Here is a 21,958-nt window from a genome sequence, read left to right on the forward strand (position 1 = left end):
GCGCCGGGCCGCGCCGGCCGAGTCACGGCGGCTGCCCCTCGGCCCACGGGGAGGGGATCACCGCGGAGTTCGGGTGGGCCAAGGCAGGGAAATCCACGCCGCCATCTGCTCACTCTCTGTGTGCTTTGGGGATTTGCTTTGTGACCAGCAGCTCAGTGCTGGGGCTCAGTGCCAGCGCCAGAGCTGAGCCCCGGTGCAGACTCCGCCTGCGAGGGAGGAGGCTGTGTCCATCCCCTGCCCCTCCGTGGGCTGCTGCGAGGGACCTGTGGTGAAAACCTTCCCCCCTTTGGCCTAAAAGGTAGTAATGGCTCAGAGGGGAGGTTTAGAACCACTTTCAAAGGGTGTTATTTACGTGTCTGTTGTGCGCGGGCGGCCCTGGGCGCAGCTTTCATGTTCCCCAGTGCCGTCCATTCACATCCCGAATGGATGCATCGCTCCAGCTCCGAGCGTGCACTTGGCATTTCCAGGCACTGCCACGCCGGGATCTTCGTCAAACCCCTCCACTGCTGAGCACCCGAGGTGCTGCCGATATTAAAGTCAAAATTCTTGCTGTGGGAACGATCGTGTCCCTGCCTCGCTGGGCTGCAGGACGTCGCCGGCTGCAGGACGTGCCCAGCACAGACTCGGCGCTTTGCCCCAGGCTCGAACGCTGTGCAATGAGGATTAGTGACTCCTGTCCCTGCCCGTGGTCAGTCCAGGGAGCCGTGCCGGGGCTGTGGTGCCCGAATGACTAAAGAGCAGCATCAAAGCCTCTGAATTACCTTCAGTGCTTGCCTTTTTCCACAGAAGCAGGAGAGCGTCTAATTTTCTCAGAGCATCAAATTAAGTCGGGGAAGGTGAGGTCTGGCCATGGAGAATTAGCTGTGGCAGACACATTCATCCTGCTCTGGTCCCTGCCTCTGACACAGAAGCACTTGCTGCTGAATCAGGCAACAGCAGTTGGAGCTTTACAGAAGGTTTATGTGTGGTTGAAATTTGGGGCTCTGGGCTGGAAGCTGCAGTTTGGGGTATGAGCCCCCTTGGCTCAAATGTTCTTGGCTGCTGCACCCTCTGCCCCTGCTGATGGGTTGGGGGGTGTTTTGCAGGGGCTGTCACCGTTCTGTGCCCTGCCTTAGTCACCCTGGAAGGGTTTGTCTCCTCTCCCTGATAGCCCTGTGGCGCAAGCAGAGCCCTCCCAGGAGCTTGGTTTGGTTTGGAGGGTGTCTGATCCTTCCTAGCTGGTGTGAGCACCCTCCTCCCTAAAGGGCCTCCAGGTCTTGCTGGATGGGCTGCTCCAGCCTGGGCCCCTCTGAGCACCTGCTGCTTCAGCCAGCTCTTTGTTGAGGTTGTTCTCCCAAGCAGGAACATCTGTGAGCTGCTCCAAGGACATGTTTCAGTTGGCCACCACCTGCAATCCACCATCCTGCAGGTATTCTGCACATTGCAGGGCTTTTGCCTTGCACCTGAGTGTGGAGAGCAAACCTGCCCTCATATTTCACTTTCCATCACCCAGCACGGGCTGCCTGCCTGGTGCTTCATCCCAGCATTTGCAGGGCATGCTTCCTTCTCCAGGGCACTCCTGTTTGGGCAAAGCAGCTTTGAAAGAAACACTCCAAAAGCTCTGCTCTCCCACGCTGATTCCATGGGTTCCTTCTCCAGCTGTGCCATGTGTGTGAAGGCTGCCTCTCCAAGCAGGTGTTTAATTACCTCATTGCCTCCTTAATGATCTAGGACACATCTTGTTCAGATCCAATCACTCTGTCAGGGAGCAGCTCCTCAGCTGTGTCACTGGATAATAAAGCCAAATTTGCAGGCTGCATCCTGTAAGTTACAAGCAAGTTTTCCAGACAAAGTGTCCTGAGAATCTGCCATTAGTGAATTTATTTGGTGCTATTACAGCCTTGCTAATCCTCTGGGGAGAGGAAAATGAGGCTAAGGCGTTAACTGCTGCAGGGAATTGTCCTGATGTCCTGCTCCTTAGCTCTGGGGCTTGAACTCAAGGAGCTGCAGGATGCTGGAATGAGGCTGGAGAGGCCGTGGGGTGGCAAGCAGGCAGGTCCTTTTGATGTCTGAAGGGTCTGAGGATGAGTAGTCTACAACAGCCCTGGGACTGGGCTGTTAAGGAGATGGCGTGGTGGGAATGTCCCCTGTACTTAGAGAGATCCAAAGGAGCAGGACAAGGGCTGCCCATCTGTGCTGTGCTGGCCTGGGCCACCTCTGGCTCCTGGGGAAAGACCCTTGGAGCTGAGCTGGCTCTGCATCCAGAGCCCCCTGACCCCTGGCAGGGTGCTGAGCCTGCCCCAGTCTGGGGAGCTTTTAATGGGGCTTAATTCCACCTGGAGGGAGGATCCCAGGGCCTTTGCACTTCCCCTCTGCTTATCAGTTGGCAAAGATAAGGCAAAGCAAAACAAGGTTTGAGGACCCAGTAATTTTAGACTCCAGAGTATCAAGCGTCCTATTATCCCAGTGGTGAGGCAGTTTTTTCAGCTGGGCTGTTCTGAGGCTCTGGAGATTCACTTTGCCTTGTGGAGTATGAAAACTGCTCCACAAGGGGGGAAAAGGGCTGGAATGGGAGTTGTATGAAAATGTGCTGCCCTTGGTGCCTGCAAGGCAAACAGAGGCTGATGAGTGTGTGCAGCCAGGCTCTGATCCCTCCCAGGGAGGTGTGGGGGCCCTGATTTCATGCCCCACTGCTCTCCATGGCTTTGGAGGCTCTCAGAAGGGTTTCCCTGTGGCTGAGGTCAGCTCAAGTGTTGCAGGCTCAGTCTCCAGCTGCAAAGACCAGGTATCCTTTGTAAGCCTTGGCCTGGGCTGCCTGGACCTGCTGGTCCTGTTGCCAAACAGCATCTCCAGAGAGCAGAGCATCCCTCATGGGTGCGGGGGCTCCCTGGGGATGGGGTGGTGGGAGCTGCTGGTGAGATGGGTTGGTTTTATTGGGTGTAAACGTGGGGCATTGTGAGCAGGGGCCTTACAGGGTGAGGAGATGCACAAACTGCTTTTCCATAGGTGTTTTATAAACAGCTCTAGGCTGTTTCCAGGTGCCAAACAATTGGAGACCAAACCCCAACCCCCCCACTGCATCTGTGCTCACTGGTTGTTCCTGTGTTTCTCCTCCTACTTCCCAATGGTTAAATTTGTTGTAAAGGTCTTTCTCTTCTCTGCTGTGGCACCCACTATTCTACAGAGTAATTTAGGACCTTAAAAGTGGAATTTCCCCTGCAGTGTCTGGCCAGAAGCAGCTCTGGGTGTGTGATGACACAGGAGGTTTGTGCAGTGCTTTGATTTTGTTGCATCACATCCCAGGGAGAAGAGTTCAGGAATGAAGAAGTTCAAAAGCAAGGAGGTGAAATGGAAGGAAAACTGATCCAAAGGAATGGTGTGCAGAGGTGTTCAGGAAGGAGAGGCACAGGGGAGGCAAGTTCATTGTCATCCAAGAATGCAAATGGTCTTCACAGGTAACAGGAAATCATTTATGGGCCATGTTCACCTGCCATCCCCTCTGAAAAACACAGCAGAGAGCTGATAAGGACAGCACCCATCCTGCAGTCTCTGCCAGCCTCTCAGGTGAGCCCAGGATGGTTCTGAAATCTTCCTGCCCTGAAAAATTCTGTGCTCCCAAGGTCCCCATGGCAGCTGTGCCTGCTATCTATCCCTGCAGGCAACCACTCAGCTGGGTGAGCAGCAAGAGGCAGCTGCTCTTGTGTGCCTGTCCTGGAAAACCAGGAATCTGCATCCTGGCACAGCTCCCAGCCACGGGGAGAAATCCTGCTCTGGAAAACGAGTGAAGTGATTGTGACTTCCCATACCACCTCCTGTTGTGTCTGGAGCCCTGCAGGAGCAGCCAGCCCCAGGTCTGTTCCCCCAGGAGATGTGTCTGAGCCCCCAAACAGAGCTGGAGCCCAGCTGGGAATGAGCCTGGGCAAGGCACAACCTGCTCTGGGGTTGGCTTTGCAGCTCTGGTTCAGAGGCAGCATTTCCAGGCTGGAACACCTGGGATGAGGAGAAGCTGCCCAGCCCTGCCCAGTGTGGGGACAGCAGCTCTGCCAGCTTGGCAGGAGGGAGCTTGGTCCCCATTGCAGCACAGAGTGATCCTGTTGGAGATGGAGCTGGGATGGGGCTGCCAGACTGGGGTGCTCTGGAGAAGGGGACCCTTGGCAATGCTCTCAGGATGGTCCCAGGGCTGTGCCCAGGCCTCAGCTGCACTGGGGCAGGTGGGTCCTGCCCAGCTCCCAGTGCCAGGTGCAGCTGTGGGGGTGGCTGTGCTGCAGAACTGGTTGAACTGGTCTCCCTGCCTGTTGCTTCTTGCAGGGTCTGGGTTAACCACCGAGCTCTGCCCTGGCACGGCTCGGGCCAGTCTGGGCAAAACCCACGGGGATGTGGAGTGAGCTGGGCTCAGTGCAGCAGTGCCTGTCACCAGTGTGTCTGCCATAATCCCCTGAGGATTCCTGCAGCGCCTTCCCCTTCCCCTGAGCAGGTCCTGGTGTCCATCACAGAGCAGGGGAGGCCAGGCTGGCAGCAGCAGAACTTTCCTTGTGTGCCACACGTGCTGGGCAAACTTCTGGGCTGGTGCTGTGCCAGGGCTGCTGGGCTGGCAAGACCCACACCCCAGAGCCATCCCCTGGCTTCCCCTGCCAGCCTTTTCTCCTGAGGCTGGGATGGGGCTCTGCTGAGGGCTGGGCAAGCCCTGCTTCTCCTGGGATGAGCAGGCAGCCAGGAGCTGTCCCTGGCATGGACTCTGTCCTCCTCCCTGTGTGGCTGAGCGAGGGAGAGGCAGCTGAGGCAGGCTGGGAGCTCAGCATCACTCCTGGATGGGGCTCAGGAGCTGGCCTGGCTTCCCAGCTGGTGCCTCAGACGGTCTGTGAGCAGCCAGGTGCCCTGCCAAGGAGGCTGATCCCCTGTTTGTCTGTCCTGTCTGTGTGGCTGCTGCTGCCTGCCAGGGCACGTCTCAGTGTGTGCACAGGCTGACAGCAGGGACCATTGCTCTGGAATGCTCTGTCCTGCCAGGGATCCTCACAGGCAGGGACACAGGGGAAGGATCCCAGCAGTGTCTGGTTACACAGCAGAGGTGCTGGGCTGGAGCTGTGCAGGGGAGGAGCCCAGCCAGGGCTCCAGGCTGCTCCGGGTGATGGATGGCTGGGGAAGAGGCTGTGCAGAGGGCTGTGTTGGTGTGTGCTGGGTTTACTCTTGGTGCTAATCCTCAGAACTTCCTCCACATTTCCAGGGGATTACAGGCAGCTGATCTTGTCCAATTTAGTTTCCTGTGACTCTACAGGGAATGAATCCCCTCCTGGCCCATGCAAACAGCAGCCCCCCACACAAGAGCTTGTCCCATGCTCCTGTTTTGTGTGAGTACAAAATCAGGTCTGTGTGGAATCAAATGCTTTCAGCTCTCATCTCTGCCAAAGCTTTGGGTCACTCAAAGCCTTTGAATGCCAATGACAGGGACTGGCTCTGGTCTGGGGGCCCTCCTGGGGCCTCCAGCAACTCTGGTCACAGAGCATCACTGCTGGCATCAGTGGGATGTCAATGGCAAAGGGGTGATCTCTCAGCAACCACTATCCATCCTGTCTGTGTCTTCCCCTCTCTCCTGAGACAAGTGTGATTTAAATTTAAAGAGGACAAAGAGGTCACCCAGGAAGGGAGGGACAGTGGATCCTGGGCCTTTTCCTGTGGTCCTGAGATGTCCTTGGACCTCACAAAACAGGTGAAGAACAGCCACAAATCTGTGGGGTTTTTTGGCACCACTGGTGTCTCGCTGGTGTTTATGTGGGGGCTGTGACCCCCATCTTCTCCTGTCCCCTCCCTCCCTGGTCCTGCACTGCGTAAGATCCTGTGTTGCTGTGGGATCTGTGCTGGATCAGGGTTCCTGGTTTGTGGGGACCTTTGAACTTGGCTTTGTCTGAAAGCAGCCCTGGTGTGGCTAGGGAGGGCCATGGGGCTGGGCAGCCCCTCTGGGCAGCTCAGCCTGGATGGGCACCCCTAGGAGCCACAGACATGCCAGGGTGCTGCTGGGCTCAGTGAGAACCACTTGGGACTCTGACAGAGAGAGGAAAGAGCTGCCCAGAGGCAAAGCCTGGTCTGCTGCAGCCAGGGTGGCTGGGCAGAGCCTCAGACCCAGATCTTTGCGCTGGGTTTGTCCCAAGTGGATCCTGGTGTCTGGGGCTCCTGGGTTGCTGTGTGGAGCTGCTGATCTCCCCCCTGCCCTGAGCCCTCAGTGTTTTCCTAGAGCCAGGGCCACCTTATGCTGAGCCTGGGCCAAAAGATTGCTGAACTGAGAATTGTTCTGAGAAAATGTTGGGCTGAAAGAAATGCTGGACTGAAAATGTTCTGAGAGTTGCTGATTCCCAAACTGCTGCTGCCACCTCAGAAAGCGCTTGGTTGGCTTTGTCCGTGGGGATTCTGCTGTTCTGTAGCATTTTAAACAGATGCTGCAAGGAGATGCTTTAAAATGTGCCTCAATGGCTGCAGTGCCCTGCAAGCGGCGTTCCCAGGCTTTTCCTGCCTGCACAGTGCTCTCTGTCCCTCTGCTGGGAAGCTGCTGCTCGGCTGCGGCTGTGTGAGCCCGAGCACTCTCCGAGCCAGGGCGAGGTCTCCCGTTCTCCCTCTGGGGCTCTGCTCTTTCCACCCTAAACTGGTTTTTCGAGTCATTTTTTCAGAGGTGCCTCCATCTCCGCTGCTGCTGCTCACCTGCGTTCGGGGAGGAGCCTCCCAGGAGCTGCTCTTTATGCGCCGCCGAGCGCTGTCCTTCCATCCCACACAGCAGAGCAGGGAGCCACCAGAGCCGTGCCGAGCCCGGGACAGCAGCTGGGACCTGGCCAACATGTTCAAGGGGGTGGGCAAAAGCTCCCCGAGCAGAAGTTCCCCCAGCAGAGGTTCCCCTGTCAAACCGAGCAAGTAAGTGTGACCCCTCTGTGTGTCTGTGCCCTCTCACCCCTGTGTGTGTCAGTGCTGTGTGACCCCTCTGTGTCTGTGTGACCTGCGTGTGTCTGTGCCCTGTCACCCCTGCCTGTGTCTGTGTGTCCCCTGTCTGTGTCTGTGTGACCCCTCTGTGTGTCTGTGCCCTGTCACCCCTGTGTGTCACTGCTGTGTGACCCCTGTCTGTGTGTCAGTGCTGTGTGACCCCTGGCCGTGTGTCTGTGCTGTGTGTCCCCTCTCTGAGTCTGTGTCCCCTGTCTGTGTCACTGCTGTGTGACCCCTGTCTGTTTGTGCTCTGTGACCCCTCTCTGTGTCTGTGTCCTCTCACTGTGTCTGTGCTGTCTGACCCCTGTCTGTGCTGTGTGTCCCCTGTCTGTGTGTCTGTGTGTGCCCTCTCTGTGTCACTGCTGTGTGACCCTGGAGGATGACAAGAGATGGGTGATATGTGGCTTTTAAGCCACCCTAAGTGCCATCCCCCCGTGGAGCAGCAGAACTTTGGGGTTTGCTGGGAGCTGATACCAAAATGTGCTGCCTGGCTGCTGTCTTGGTCTCTGGTGGGCTTTGTGCTCCTTCCCAGCAGTATCTGCAGCCCCTGGGATGTGCTCAGAGCTGTGGACATTGAGCAGGGAGGTGCAAAAAAACACCCTTTTTGGGCAGGTAGGAGCAGGATAAAAGCAGCCTCTGTGCTTGGGTGGAGTGGGGTGTGCTCGGTGCTGAAGCAGATCCCAAGCTGGGTCTGAGATCCTGGGATTCATTGGCTGTGGGAGGCTCTGGGATCCCGGGATTCCCTGGCTATGGGAGGATCTGGGATCCTGGGATTCCCTGGCTGTGGGAGGCTCTGGGATCCCAGGATTCCCTGGCTGTGTGAGGCTCTGGGATGCTGCCCTGGATCCCTGGAGAAGGATGCTGAGCCTGCTGCTGCTCAGGGGGAGGACATGGGGGGAAGGGTTTGCTGGTGGCTGCTCTAACCCAGCCTGGGACAGGCCAGGTCTCATTGCTGAGTTTGCCTCTTTCAGACCTGCTTGGAGCACCCTGCTCTGGGGAAGGTGTCCCTGGCCATGTCTTTAAGGTCCCTTCACCCAAACCATCCTGTGATTTTATGAAGAGTCCCTCAGTTCTGAGGGAATGAGATGTGTGATGCTTCCCAAGTATCAGGGACTCCTCTGGGAGGGAGCTCTCCTGCAGGAAGATCTCAGCCCTCCCTCCAGCTGCTCTTGTTAAATCCAGATTATTTTCCACCTTCCTCAGCAGTTTTGCATGTTGTAGGGTTGGTTGATTCCATGGGAATTCTCTGCCCTGCCACTGAGGAAGCTGAGGAAGCAGCCAGGGGGGTGGCTGAGGAAAGGGGACATGCAGGGTGAGGGGGGTGCTGGCCACATCTCTGGGGCCAGCAGCAGCACTCCAGGACAGTGTGTGGGGACACCTGGGGGGTCACAACACAGTGCTGGGCCCCCAGATGTGCTGTTTTGGGGCCAAACCCCAGGTCAGCCAGCAGCCACTGAGGAGGGGGAGCTGGGCAGGGAGCAGGGCCTGGGGACACGGTGACCCCCCAAAGGCTGGGGCTGCCTGAGGGGTGTCAGGAGCTGGCCCCTGCCATGGGAACCTTCAGTGGAGCTGAGCATGCACAAACTCATCTCAAAGGCAGCTCTGGGGGCTCTCTGAGCACCCAGCTCTGCCTGGGGCCTGGCTGCAGTGAGGCACCTCCCCAGCAGCCTGGAGCTGTGTGAGGCTCTGCTTTATTCAGCCTCACTAATGCAATCTCTGCACCTCCCCAACCAGCTCCCAGAGCAGGCTGGGGATTTCTCAGGAGCTGCAGAGGGTTTGGGCAGGCTCTGCCCCAGCATGAACCTCCCAGAATAACTGGAGCTGCTTCCCAGCAAGAGCTCACAGCTCTTCTCCTGCAGGATGGAGGCTGGAGCCAGGAGCACAGCAATTCCTGAGCTGTGCTTGTTTCAGGAGGCACCAACCGTCAGACGCAGCCTCATTCACTTGGCCATGGCCTGGGGCTGGGTCAGTGCCCAAAGTAGCTGAGAAAATGAAGGTGGATGAGTTGTCTTGGGAGCAGCCAGCAGCACACGCTCTGCAGATGGCCCCAAGAAAGTGTTGGTGTCCCATAGCTTCTCTTGGTGGCCCCAAGGCCAGAGCCTCAGCAGCAGCTGAGTTTCCCTGTCTCTGGGGTTCATAATGAGCAGCTGGACCCTCACAGAGGGCTCCTGGTCCCTGGGGCTGTGGTGTTGAGCCTCCTGCCAGGGCCCTTTGCTGTCTCACTTTGGTGGATGCACCCCAGGGAGGCATCAGCAGCACAGGTTTGTGCCCGAGGAGCTTCCTGGATGTGCCCTGCTCCAGGTGGAGGCACTGCAGGGCTGAAAGGGAAAACTCTTGGGAAGGTGGAATTGGATTGGATCTGGCTGGACTGGCTGTGCCTGGGTGTGATTCTGACAGAGGAGGTGGATAGCAAGTCATCTCCTGGGATTTAAGTGTCTCCTAGGATTGCTGCTTTCCCACCATCTCCCTCTGCAGCTCCCATCAGTCTGGAGCAGTGTGGGGACAGGCAGGGGGGTCAGGTACTGACCCAGAACTGGCAGGGCTCAGTTACTAAAACCCAGAACTGGCAGGGCTCAGGTACTGACCCAGAACTGGCAGGGGCTCAGGTACTGACCCAGAACTGGCAGGGGTCAGGGGTGCTCTGCTGGGATCTGCTGGCAAATCAAAATTTGTGATCAAAAGTGCCAGGACTTCTGCATGTGTTGGAGAGAACAGACACAGCTTTGGGCCCTTTTCACCCCATGAGGAAGGGACAGAGGGGTCAGGGGCTGCCGTGGGTGCAGCTGTGGTGCTGCCTGAAGTGCCCTGGCAGGGGTGACCAGGAGTGGGGGACAGTCCTGCTGCTGCTGCTGGGAGACACCATCCCTTCTGTGCAGCTGGACTGTCCAGGAGGCAGAAAGTGGTAGGAGAAATGAACCAATTAATAATGCTAATAATAGTGCTGTGCCTCTCCCAGGCATGAGATGGCCCTGGGGAGAAGGCTGCCCTGGCTGCTGGGGAGGAGGAGGAGCAGGAGGAGCTTTGCCCAGCGTGCCCTCAGCCATCCCGGGGCTGTGGCTGTACCATGCTCTGTGTGTGGGGCTGGACCCGAATTTCAGGGGGTAGAGAGGTGTCCAATATGAGCCTGTGGCTGCCTGTATCCCACCTGAGGCCAGGCTGCCTCTCTGCAGCCCAGGTGTCAGCATGTCCACCCTGAAATGCAGGGCCCAGCTCTGGCTGAGTGAGAGCTCCTGCCCAGGGGCAGCAGGGAGGGACAGGGGGACACCCCGAGGAGGGACAGGGATCCCCTGGTTGTGGGTTGTGTGGGTGGGTGTTTGCACAGACTCCCCTCAGCACACCCCTGCTCCTCCTGAGATGATGCTCTCCAGGAATCATCCCCCCTTCCTGAAAACCAGGCTGTTGGCAGCAGCATCCTGGCCTCCAGCCTCAGGTGCTCCGTGCTTCGCAGCCTGGGATGGGCTGAGTCCCTGTGACCACGAGGTTGCTGTCATCTTTTCTGGCCATAGTTTTGTTGTGGCTCAGCCTAAATAAAGCAGGTTCCTGTGCCCAACCTTAGGAACTAAGGGATGGAGTGCCCCAGTGTTTTCTTCAACCAGAAAGGAAGTGCAAGCAGGAATAAATGGGATTTTGTTTGTGATTTCCCATCCTGGGAGGATGGATCCTCACTTCTCCCCTCTTGGAGCAGCACAGAGTTATCCACAGCCACATGGGCTCAAACAGGACAGCGCATCCAGGTCTTTAGGCAGGAGCTGGGTTCAGGCAGAGCTCCCGGGGGGCCGATGCTGTTCCCGGGCTCTGGGAGAGGCTCCGGCCCCGGGCCCAGCCCAGCCCGTGACTCACATCCCCTCCCTGCGCAGAGAGCCCGGGCAGGAAATTTGGGTGGCGCTCAAGTATTTGCTCATGGGACACCACCTCATTCCAGGCGTGTCAGGGATGAGTGGGAGGTTGTGTAACCTCCTGGGGAGGGGGCAGCTCCGGGAGCTCCCGCCTGCTGCACGCTCAGGCTCGCAGGTACCGAGCCCTGTGCTGCTCCCACCCACCCCGTGCACTGTGCCTGGGCACTGCAGGTTACACCGGGAAAGGGCACGGATGCAGTAGGAGGGATCATTAACGGGGTGTTAAACATAGGCTGCAGCAGGGAATGATGCTTTGGTGGTGATGGACGTGCTGCTTGGGCTCCACAGTCCCTGGAATTAGACCTGGAGCTGATGAGCACTGCAGGCACGGCGGGAGATGCTGCCAGCCCCAAACCTGGGGCAGCTGAGAGCTTGGGAAATTAAAAACAGGGGAGGGGGCAGGGAAAGGGGACAGGAGGACACTGTGAGCAGGAGTGGTGGGGCTGTGCCCCCTCTGGAGCCACACAGGCCGTGCTCAGTGGGGGCAGAGCTCACTTCAAACGGGAGCTGTGGCACCTGAATGCTTGGCTTGGGGTGACCATAGCACTCCCTGGCATGTTACAGTCACTTGGGGCTGTAATAAATGAACATCCCAGCATCTGTTCCAGCCTTTGGAATGAACTGTGGGACAACTGGAGCCATGAGTAGGAGCTGGAGCAATGACAGAGCCATTAAGGGAATCATTTCCCCCAAACTTTGTGGATTCAGGGGCTTGGAAGGGAAGCACTCTGCTAAAGGGCAGGTGTGGTGGCTCTGCTGCAGGACATCACCTTTCTCCTACCTTCTTCTTCCACCAAAGAGGCACCAACCTGCCCTGAAGAAGTGTCCCCACTCCAGCTGACCCCCAGTGATGTCCCATTGCTGCTGCTCAGACTCTTTCCTGCTCTCAGCTGCCAGCACCAGCACACAATGCACTCAGCTCTGCTGAACTCTGTCCCCTCAGCAGCATTCCGAGGCTCCATCCCTGGTGATGCTGTCCTTGCCCACCCTCCTGGCAGGGCTGTGCTCTCCCTGCCTGCAGGGCAGGGCCAGGGCTGTCCCCAAGGGCAGATGCTGTTAGAAACAACAGGACACGGGGACAAAGGTGGCACTGAGGTTTGTGCTTCCTTGTCTGCAGGGAGCCTTGGGAGCCATCCTGTGCCTGGCTGAGCCTTTGGATCCAGCTGTTCCAGCAGGGCTGCTCGTTCCCTAGGGTGGGACAATGGCACTGTGATGGGATGTGTGGTGGCACTGAGGTGACAGCAGTAGGGAATGGTTGTTGGGAACCTTCAGTGGCGCCCCACTGGGGTGAGGAGGGTGTGCCAAGGCCTTGGGAGATTGGAGTCTGGGAGTCACAGGCTATCCTGAGCTGGAAGGGACCCACCAGGATCATCGAGTCCAACTCCTGGCCCTGCACAGGACACCCCAAGAATCCCACCATGTGAGAGCATTGTCCAAACACTCCCTGAGCTCAGACAGGCTCAGTGCTGTGACCACTTCCCTGGGAGCCTGTTCAGTGCCTGAGCACCCTCTGGGTACAGAACCTTTTCCTGATATCCAACCTAAACCTGTCCTGACCCAGCTTTGTGCTATTCCCCAAGCTCTGAAAACACCACAGCAGCCTACAGCACCCAGAGGGGCTTGTGGTGTGCACAGCAGGTCCTTGTCCCCTGCAGCTCAGTCTTGGGGTGGCACTGGGCTCTCCAGTGTCTCACTGGCCCAGCTGTGGGGAGCTCCACATGGAACAGGATGGCAGCTCTGGGCTGGAGGGCAGGAACAGGATGGCAGCTCTGGGCTGGAGGGCAGGAGCAGGATGGCAGCTCTGGGTTGGAGGGCAGGAGCAGGATGGCAGCTCTGGGTCGGGCTGGGGCTCTGCTGTGCCAGCAGCAGCCAGGGCAGGCACCCAGGGGAGCACCCCCAAACAGGGTGAGCATGTTGTGCTGCCTCTGCAGGGTGCTCCCCTGGCCTTCAGCTTTCTGTGGCTTTGGGTCTTCCAACCCCACACTGGTACTTTGGGAACCCTACAGTGGGTTTTCCCCCTTTTTTCCCCTATTGTTTTCCCCCCTCTGATTTTTTTTGAATCCACACAAAGTTTTGAGCATCTGCAGCAAGGAGTTGTGCAGAGGGGATGGGTGGTGGCTAAATCCCACCACCAGACTCTGAACACAGCAGCTCTGTCCTTCTCCTGGGTGACCCCCTGTGTGTGCCCCTGCCCTTGGCCACAGCTCAGGCTCTTTCCTGAGAGACCCAGGGGACATGGAGAAAAGCCTGGAGCAGGTCCTGGGCAGGGATGGAGAGGCTGAACCTTTACCCACCCATCTGCTTTGCTGTTCCCTCTCCAGGTCCTCCACAAACGAGCTGGCCGTGCTCATCTCCCGCATGCAGACAAATGCTGACCAGGTGGAGAAGGACATCCTGGAGACTCAGTCCAGACTCAAGCAGGTCACTCGTGGCAGGGGGTGGTGGGAGGTGAAAGGATTTGCCTAGAAATGCACTGTCCAGTTCACCACACAAACCCATGGAGCAGGTTAAGAAGAAGGACCAGCCTCCACCCTAAAACCTCCATCTTGCTTTATATATATTATTATATTCTAAGCCCTTAAACTCTAAAATTTCCACCCTGTGATATTACACACCTCTAATCAAATTACACACCCACAATCCCAGTGCTATCAATCAGTTTTGGAAGCCTTCTCCACGGCCTCAGGCCAAATGCAGTGTTCTCCTGGGGGTCAGAGTCTGCCAGCTCAGAGTCCCAAACTCTCAGCATGCAGGACTCCAGCAGGTCAGGTGTCTGCTCTGGGTGTGCTGCTGCAGGTTTGGGGGCTGGCTCGAGGCTGAGGAGGAACAGAAATCCCACACCCACAGAGCCTCCCAGCCCCTGGGGCAGCATCCTGAGGCTTCTCACATTCTCTCAGCTCAGTGCCTGAGGCTTTGCACAGCCAGGGCTGTCTCAGCTGTGGCAGCACAGCCCCAGGGGCTGCCAGCCCGACCCACAAAGGCCCTGGCAGGGAGGGAGCTGGGGCAGGAGTCTGGGCACCAGGGCTCCTCTGTGCCTCCTCTGTGGAAGATGCAGAGCCTCTGTGCTGGCCAAGGAAAGCGTGGGGAGGTCCCTGTGGTCCAACCAGGCTTTCTCCTCTGTGTTCCTGACCTCCAGGACTCCAGTAATCACCAGAAGAACAAGGCCTTTGAGTTCCAGACGGAGAATGCCAGGAATTTGAAGGAAGCTGAGACCCTGCTGAAGGATCTCTTCCTGGATGTGGACCGTGCCAAGAGGCTGAAACACCCACAGGCTCTCGAGATAGAGAAAGAGTGAGTACAGTGGAGGGACAGGTGTGATGAGGGCACTGAGCAACTGGGATCCTCCTCAGGACATGGAATGAGCTCCACTCCTTGCCATGAGTGGTAGTTTCACTCTTCCTCCCACAGAGTTTAGCCTTAGAATCATCTTTTCTGCCAATTTATAGTAAAAGATACTGGTATGCAGGGTGGATGCCAGAGTGATTGCCCAAGAGGCCCCAGTCTTTTGGGAGCCCTTATAAAAGGTACTAGAAAAATGCAGAGCTAAAATGTGGCCCCACCATCAAGGCAAATCCCCTTTTCCTCTGCCTTCCCTAAAACAAATACCTCTAATCTGGGGCAAGTACAGAGCCAGAGGTGGGTGCTGGAGTGGGAAAAGAACTTGGTTGGCTTCTGGTGCTTTGCTGCCCTTCACTTCCAGCCCTTTATGCAGAAATCAGGAGGGAAGTTCCCCAGTTGGGAAGGGCAGCCCTGACCTCCCTGCAGCATCCTGCAGGCAGCAATTCCTGAGACATCCTTGGATTTGGAGAACAGCAGGACAAGGGCTGGGCATGCTGAAGGAGGCCAGTGTCACAGAGGGGACAGCACTTGGGCCTTGGGGGTGAAATTTGGGCTCCACCTTGGCTCTCCTGCACCCTGAGTGACACGGGCACCTGTGCCTCTCCCCTGCAGCATCCAGCAGCTCCACGAGCGTGTGACACAGCTCTGTGCCGAGTACCGCGCCCTCTACGAGCAGCTGAACCTCCCCGAGCTGGGGCCCAGGCTGGACTGGGCCAGGATCCTGGAGCAGAAAATGGTAACACACCTGGGGCTGCGTGTTCTCTCCATCTCCTGCCAGGACAGACAGTGTTTGCTGCTGTCTCTAGGGCTGTGCCAGCCACTGCATGCTCAGCATAATGCTGGGATGTTGGAGGTGGTAGGAATCATTCAGTAATAATATTAAAAAATAATATAAAAATAATAAATATAAATAATATAATCATGCTCAGTGTAATGCTGGGATGTTGGAGGTGGTAGGAATCATTCAGTAATAATATTAAAAAATAATATAAAAATAATAAATATAAATAATATAATCATGCTCAGTGTAATGCTGGGATGTTGGAGGTGGTAGGAATCATTCAGTAATAATATTAAAAAATAATATAAAAATAATAAATATAAATAATATAATCATGCTCAGTGTAATGCTGGGATGTTGGAGGTGGTAGGAATCATTCAGTAATAATATTAAAAAATAATATAAAAATAATAAATATAAATAATATAATCATGCTCAGTGTAATGCTGGGATGTTGGAGGTGGTAGGAATCATTCAGTAATAATATTAAAAAATAATATAAAAATAATAAATATAAATAATATAATCATGCTCAGTGTAATGCTGGGATGTTGGAGGTGGTAGGAATCATTCAGTAATAATATTAAAAAATAATATAAAAATAATAAATATAAATAATATAATCATGCTCAGTGTAATGCTGGGATGTTGGAGGTGGTAGGAATCATTCAGTAATAATATTAAAAAATAATATAAAAATAATAAATATAAATATAATATAATAAAATAATGATATAATAATAATAATAATAATAATAATAATAATAATAATAATAATAATAATAATTCTAAGTGAAATGCAGACTCTCCTTCTACCTCTTAAAACCCTCTGGAGCACCCTGTGAATTAACCTCTTCAGGTTAAGAGTTACTAGAGGGGGATCAGGTAGAGAGTCCTGCTGTGGGATGAAGGGATGGAGAAGGTGATGTCTCCTAGGATTTTACAGCCCTGCCTTTCAGGGTTCACACTCCAGGGTTTGGGTATGTGGAGTTCCCAGACTGGAGGCAGTTTGGATTCCCCTGAAAGCTGGATGGTTTTTAAGTGCATCCCATGCCTGTCACCATGGGCAGGGGGCTGGCTCAGCTCAGGTGTGTAGCCCAGGGCTGTGTGGTCTGGTTATTTTTACCCCTGTGTATGGCTGGGAAATGGCAACCAACAAAAATTGTGGGAAACAACAAAAAAATCCCCTCCCTTCCCGCTGGGCCCCTATCAGGTACCAGATCTTTCCATGCCCTACCAGCCCTGCCTGGGGTTTCTCCCTGAAATGAAGCCTTGGCTTTAGTGTCTGCCCTGCCTCCTTTGCACAGAAACAAGTCGATGCAGGGCAGTATGGCCCCGGCATGTCGGAGCTGGAGAAGCAAATCGCTGAGCACAACATCCTGCAGAAGGAGATCGAGGCCTACGGGCTCCAGATCAAGAACCTGCGCTCCGGGGTAAGGCCCCTCTGTCCCCTCTGTCCCCTCTGTCCCCTCTGTCCTGTCACTGCACTGGGGACCCTGCTGGCTGTGTCACTGCTGGCCCTGTGTCCCATCTGCTCCTCCACACCCTTGTTCTGCAGAGGGCCCAGGAGGTGGTTCTTGGATGGTTTCTAAAGCACATTCCCCAAATCAGTTCATCAGCATTCACCACATGTTTTGTTAACAACTTCTCTTTATCTTTTTTTTTGCTGTTGTTCACCTCCTTGGTCTTGGCTGTGGTGTAACCCAGGATGTGGCAGATTTAAAAAGCCAGTACAAGGACTTGCTGGTAAGGTTCTGGGTGGTTTTCTGAGCAGATGGGGTCTTACAGCAGAGTAACACCATCCCTGATGGGCAAGGAACACCCAGTTCAGAACAGGAGCCACCCCTGGGCTTGCACAGTAAAGTTGTGTCCCTCATATCATCTCCCTATTTCCTTCCCTCCTTGAGATAGGTGTAAATGAAAGAACTCTCTGTCCTCAGGGCAGTGCAGAGGGTGAGATCCATGTCTCTCCTCTTCGTGGGTCATGGACCTGCAGTTTCCTCTGTGTCCATGAGCACAGGGACCAGAAGGCACCAGGAAATGCAGCCCAACCCACACACTTCCAAATCAGGATTGCAAATGTGGAGGCTTGCCCTGATCCCTAACAAGGGTTCCAGAGAGGAAAAGAGCAACCAGGGCAAAGAGGTGGCCACGAAGAAAGTCCTGGGTTTACCCAGCTGGGCCCATGAAGCTGATGCTGAAAATGGGATTTGTGAGAAATTCAGCAGAGCTGGGACAGCTCTGAGACTGCCCCAGGCACTAGCCCACACCTGGGATTCTGGTTAGACAAACACATCTTGTCTGTGAGGAGGGAAAGGGAGCAGCAGCCCCATCAGATAAGAGCCAGTGGTAGCAGATTTCTCACCAAGGTTTCTGGGAATCTCCTGCTGGATGTGCAATGGGAGCATGGTCCTGGGGAGGAGGAGGAGGAGGGGAAAGAGACTCTCCAGGCTGAGCACTGACACTCTCTCTGTCCTGTGTGTGGGCAGAAAGCTTCCATCTGGCGAGGGCAGAGCCTTGGCAGCCTCTACCACCACCTGCAGGGCTGCACCAAGGAGCTGGGCTACCTGACAGAGCAGCAGACCAAGATCCTGAAGCAGGACTGGAGTGACCAAATGATGGATGTCCAGAGCGTGCGGCGCGAGTACGAGGTGAGCCCTCGGGGCTGCCAGCGTGTCCTGCCCATGGAAGGCTGGCCAGGCCTGGCACAGGGGCCCTGCAGGGTGCCTGGCACAGGGGATCTGCATGCCAGCCTCCTGCACAGCCACCACCAGCCTGAGCATGAGGCTTTCCAAAACAGGGGGGGAAGAGCCCCCCTGGGTCCATGCTGGAATTAGGAACGAGCTGCTGAACAAGTCCCCTGAGCTGGCACATGGGGTCATACAGCAGAGAGCTGCCAGGGAGGCTTTCCATGGTCAGAGAGAGGGAAAGGGCTCAGTGCCACATCAGCCTCAGTGGCCACAGTACAATACCCAGGGGCTGCCATGTGCTGGGACACAGAAAATGAGAGGGATAATTACATAGGAAAATGCTCTTTGAACAAATGCCCTGGTGCTTTCTGAGGCCCAAATGTGTCTAATTTGTTTTAGCTCTGTCTAGCCTCTTCTGTTTTAAAAAACAAACAAACAGGCAAGGATGTCTGTGCTTTGGGAGCCTCATCTCTGGCTGGTTGTGTTTGGTGCCCCAGGAGACCCCTCTGTGCTCCCTGTGTGCTCCCAAGGTCAGAAAGTTTCTTTTCCTCTCCAGGATTTCAAGTCCAATGAGCTGCTCAGCCAGGAGGAGTTTGTGAACCACCTCCAGGACGATGGGGACAGGATGATTGAGCTGAAGCACCCAGCCATCAAACCTATCCAGGTGGGGAGAGGGGGTCCCTTCCCCAGCTCCGTGGGACAACGAGAGTGTTTCTGTGCCTCAGGTGGTGGGTCAGAGCAGACCCCTTCACCTCTCCCTGCAGCTATCCTACTCCTTCCTTCCACACTGCACTGGCTGCACTGCAGGATCCTTCTGCCTGCTCCAGCCCTACAGAGAAGATGAGGGAAATGCAGGGTCTTCACCCTTTCCAAATTTCCAGGAGACAGTGGCCAACATCTGTGTGCTGGGACCAGTCCTCGCTCAGGTGCTCACACACACCAGTGCAGCCACCCTCACACCATTGGGAAGTTCCAGCTTTGACATGGTGTGACTTCTCCTACATGAAAACAGCTCCCATCCTCCAAGGCTGGATTTCCAAGCCAGGCTGTGGTGGGCTCTCAATCCTCAGCACCACTGGAGCTGAGAACACTTGAGAAGTGATGGCTGCTCTGTGTGGGCCAGGTCCTTCCAAGGGGTGTCCTCACTCAGGCTCAGCATCAGGCACTGCCTGGGCACAGCTTTGTCTCTGCTCTTCCTCTGATCTCTGGCACTTCTGAGGAAAGGAGACCTGTGGTGGGGGAGGCAGGACCAGCTGGAACCCACTGAGATGTACTCTATCCCACCACAGGCTCACCAGGAAGCCTTGAAGAACGAGTGGCAGAATTTCCTGAATCTCTGCATTTGCCAGGAGAGCCAACTGAAAAGTGTGGAGAGCTATAAGAAGGTAAAAAGCAAATTCATGGGCCATGGCTCTGCAGGTCAGGCCAGAGTGGGCAGGCGGGGAGGAGAGACAGCAAAGGGCTGTGAGGATGGGAGACCCTTTGCTTGCACCTAGTAAAGCTATTTTGGGGAAATGTCCCTCAAAATAGAATCTTAGGGGTGCTGGGAACTGAGAGACCCCACTGGACCTGGGGACAGTGATGTCCCCCCATGCCTGACTGTTTCCCTACCCACACCTCCAGTTCCAGGATGATGCTGAGGCCGTGAGCCGCTCCCTGAAGAAGATGAGCTCTGACCTGGACACCAAATACAGCAAATTCAACAAAGACAGCCCTGGGGTGGTGTCAGATCTGCTGCTTCAGCTGGAGGTGGGGCCTTCACAGCTGGTGGCACCAGCCAGACCTCAGTTAAATCCAAAGTTTAGAACTCCCCAATAAATTAAAAAGGGGAAGGGGTGGGGGAATAATCCTACAGGGAGAGCTCAGCCCAGCTCTGTGCTAGGGAGGGGATCCACGCTGCTCACTCTGCCCTGAGATGGCACTGTCCCCATCAGTGACACACAGCCAGGCCCCAGGTCACCATCAGAGTGAAGGAGAAGTGCAGGGAGAAGCCATGTGCTGTCCCTAACAAAAGACACTTGGATTAGAGGGCCTGGCATCCAAGCAGGGAAAGATCCTCCCATCTCCTCAGCACTCTCATCAGCCAAGGGCAAGGGAGGGAATAAAGAGATCTGACCTCAGGGTGAGATGCAGATGGGACAGGAAGATTTGCCCTGGAGAGAGGGAGGGGACACGTTCACCGTGGTATCTTCCCAAGTATGCAACACATTTGGCTCTCATGAGATGCTGGAATCTTGGTACTTTCTGACACTGGAATGCAGCCACCTCTTGGCAGGTGTTCCATTTCTGAAAAGGAAAACTCCTTCAGGATATTTGATGTGAAAGTGTGGGTTCACCTAAGGTTAACCCAGGCTCAATGGCAGATCTGTGAGCAAAGGAAACTGAGGAGAGTGTTGGGAATGGAAAGGGAAAGGAGGAACATGGAGGGATTGAGAATGGAGAAACTCCCAACTCCACCCACAAAGAGTCCCAAAGAATTGGTCCCATCATACCTGCTGTAGTGTGACCCTCCCCTTCCTTCTTACCCAAACCTGGCCACAAAGTCTGTCTCCCCTGTTTTGTCTAGAATGAGGAGAAGGCATTGAAGCAGGCAGAGAAGAGCATCACTGACCTGAAGAGAAGGAGCAAAGAGATCAGCCCCCTGAAACTGCGCAGGACACGTCCCCCTCAGCCCCTCACCCTGGACACCCTCTGTGACTGGGATGCTGGGGAGGTGAGGCTGGACCCTCAGAAGGGACAGAGAGCTGGATTCTTCTCTGGTTGCTCCAGATCCTGGCTCTGTGGTGTGAGGAATTGTCCCAGTGCCAGAAAACCAAGCCTTTCACCGGGTTTTGTGTCCCCTCCCAGGTGCAGCTGACCAGAGGGGACAAGTACACTCTAAAGGACAACAGCAACCCAGAGATGTGGGTGATCCAGAGCAGCACTGGTGTGATCCAGGAGGCACCTTCTGCTTGTTTCTCCATCCCTCCTCCTGACCCTGAGTCCATAGACAAGGTCAATAGGTGAGTCTGCAGCAGAGACCCTCACCCAGAGAGACATTTGGACTCTCTTGGGTCATAACCAGCCTGACTACAGAGAAACAGCAGCTGGGGACAGGCCTCTTGACTATCTAGTACTAAATCCCTCTTGGAGGGGGACTTTTCCTGCACCCAGGTGTCTTATCCAGGTGTCTACCACTCCTCAACATCCCTGCACACTGCACAGACCTCACTGTCAGTGAGTTTTCTGGCAGTCAGGCTTGATTTCTTTACCCAAACATGTCACTTGCATAGGTTTGACTAAATTCATTGCAGAATCAGTCTGGAGCTTGGGACCTGCCAAACAGGACAGAGTTATCTGTGGAATCTGCTCTCAGCTGAGACTGAGCAGTGCTCCCTCAGCCTCTCTGTGGGTTTCCTGCCTGCTCTGTCAGCTCTTGCCGTTCCCACAGGACGGGGCAGGGTGCAGGGGGCTTGGCTTGGCACTGCCTCTCTAATCATGGCCCCGGGTGTTTGGGCAAATCAGGGCTGCTCAAGTGCTGGGGAAAGGCCACAGCCCAGACTCAGAGCTATGCAGGCATGCCCAGAGTGGGAGCTTGGGTCCCCAGTGCCATGGGTGTGATTGCTTCATTGTGTTTCTCAGTGTGCACCCCTCTTCACACATCCCAGACTATTGAATCCTTTGGATTTATGGGTTTCATGAGTGTTTTGAAACAGAAATTCAGTTCCTCTGCACAGAGGAGCAGCCCTCATCTGACAGCAGCCCGGCAAGCTGGGAATTGCTGGTTTTAGCACACAGTGTTCAGCTGGAACAGTCCACAGCAGGGATGAGAACCAGCCTGGTCCTTCCTGTTCCCCCTCCTTCTGCTTCCAGGAGTCCTTTCTCACCCAGAAATATTTTTTGGTCCTTCTAGCTCTGGCAGATCCCAGCCCTAGTTTCATTAGGTAGGAACCATCCTTACAAGTGAGACGTGGCATTTCTAGTGCAGCAGCCACTTGTACTTGTTTCCTGCAAGGCTGCACAGCACTGCAGCCATATGAAACACATTTCCAGCTTTGATAGCTTCTGCTGAGAGTTGGAAACATTGGCTTCCTTGAGAGAACTCAGCTGCTCAAACCAACCAGCTGCTCTTGCTGCTGTTCCCTTTCCTGAGGGACATCTCTGAGTTACAGCAGGCTGCAGGCTCCCAGCCTTTGAGGACTCCTTGCCTTGCCTTTGGGGACACCTCCCCAGCACAGCCATGGAGCTGCTGCTGCTCTGCAGGGCTCTGTCAGTGCTGTGTCCCCTCCTGGCTGATGATGCCTTTCCCTGCTCACAGGTTGGAAGGAGAACTG

General features: G+C 55.3%; 1 protein-coding gene across 1 annotated transcript in view; it reads left to right on the forward strand.

Moving 5' to 3' along the window:
* Positions 1–6,743: 6,743 nt before the first annotated feature.
* EVPL (envoplakin) overlaps positions 6,744–21,958 on the forward strand; it is a 24,393-nt gene continuing 9,178 nt past the window's right edge. The window contains exons 1-13 of the mRNA XM_031059912.1: positions 6,744–6,873; positions 13,157–13,256; positions 13,972–14,126; positions 14,787–14,910; positions 16,263–16,388; positions 16,663–16,701; positions 17,445–17,606; positions 18,202–18,309; positions 18,935–19,030; positions 19,269–19,394; positions 20,212–20,358; positions 20,493–20,647; positions 20,812–20,861. Coding sequence (XP_030915772.1) covers positions 6,800–6,873; positions 13,157–13,256; positions 13,972–14,126; positions 14,787–14,910; positions 16,263–16,388; positions 16,663–16,701; positions 17,445–17,606; positions 18,202–18,309; positions 18,935–19,030; positions 19,269–19,394; positions 20,212–20,358; positions 20,493–20,647; positions 20,812–20,861 — 1,462 coding nt within the window. The 5' untranslated portion in view covers positions 6,744–6,799. The remainder of the gene's footprint in view (positions 6,874–13,156; positions 13,257–13,971; positions 14,127–14,786; positions 14,911–16,262; positions 16,389–16,662; positions 16,702–17,444; positions 17,607–18,201; positions 18,310–18,934; positions 19,031–19,268; positions 19,395–20,211; positions 20,359–20,492; positions 20,648–20,811; positions 20,862–21,958) is intronic.

Source organism: Geospiza fortis, unplaced genomic scaffold (genome assembly GCF_000277835.1).
Source record: "Geospiza fortis unplaced genomic scaffold, GeoFor_1.0 scaffold244, whole genome shotgun sequence".
Lineage (NCBI taxonomy): Eukaryota > Metazoa > Chordata > Aves > Passeriformes > Thraupidae > Geospiza > Geospiza fortis.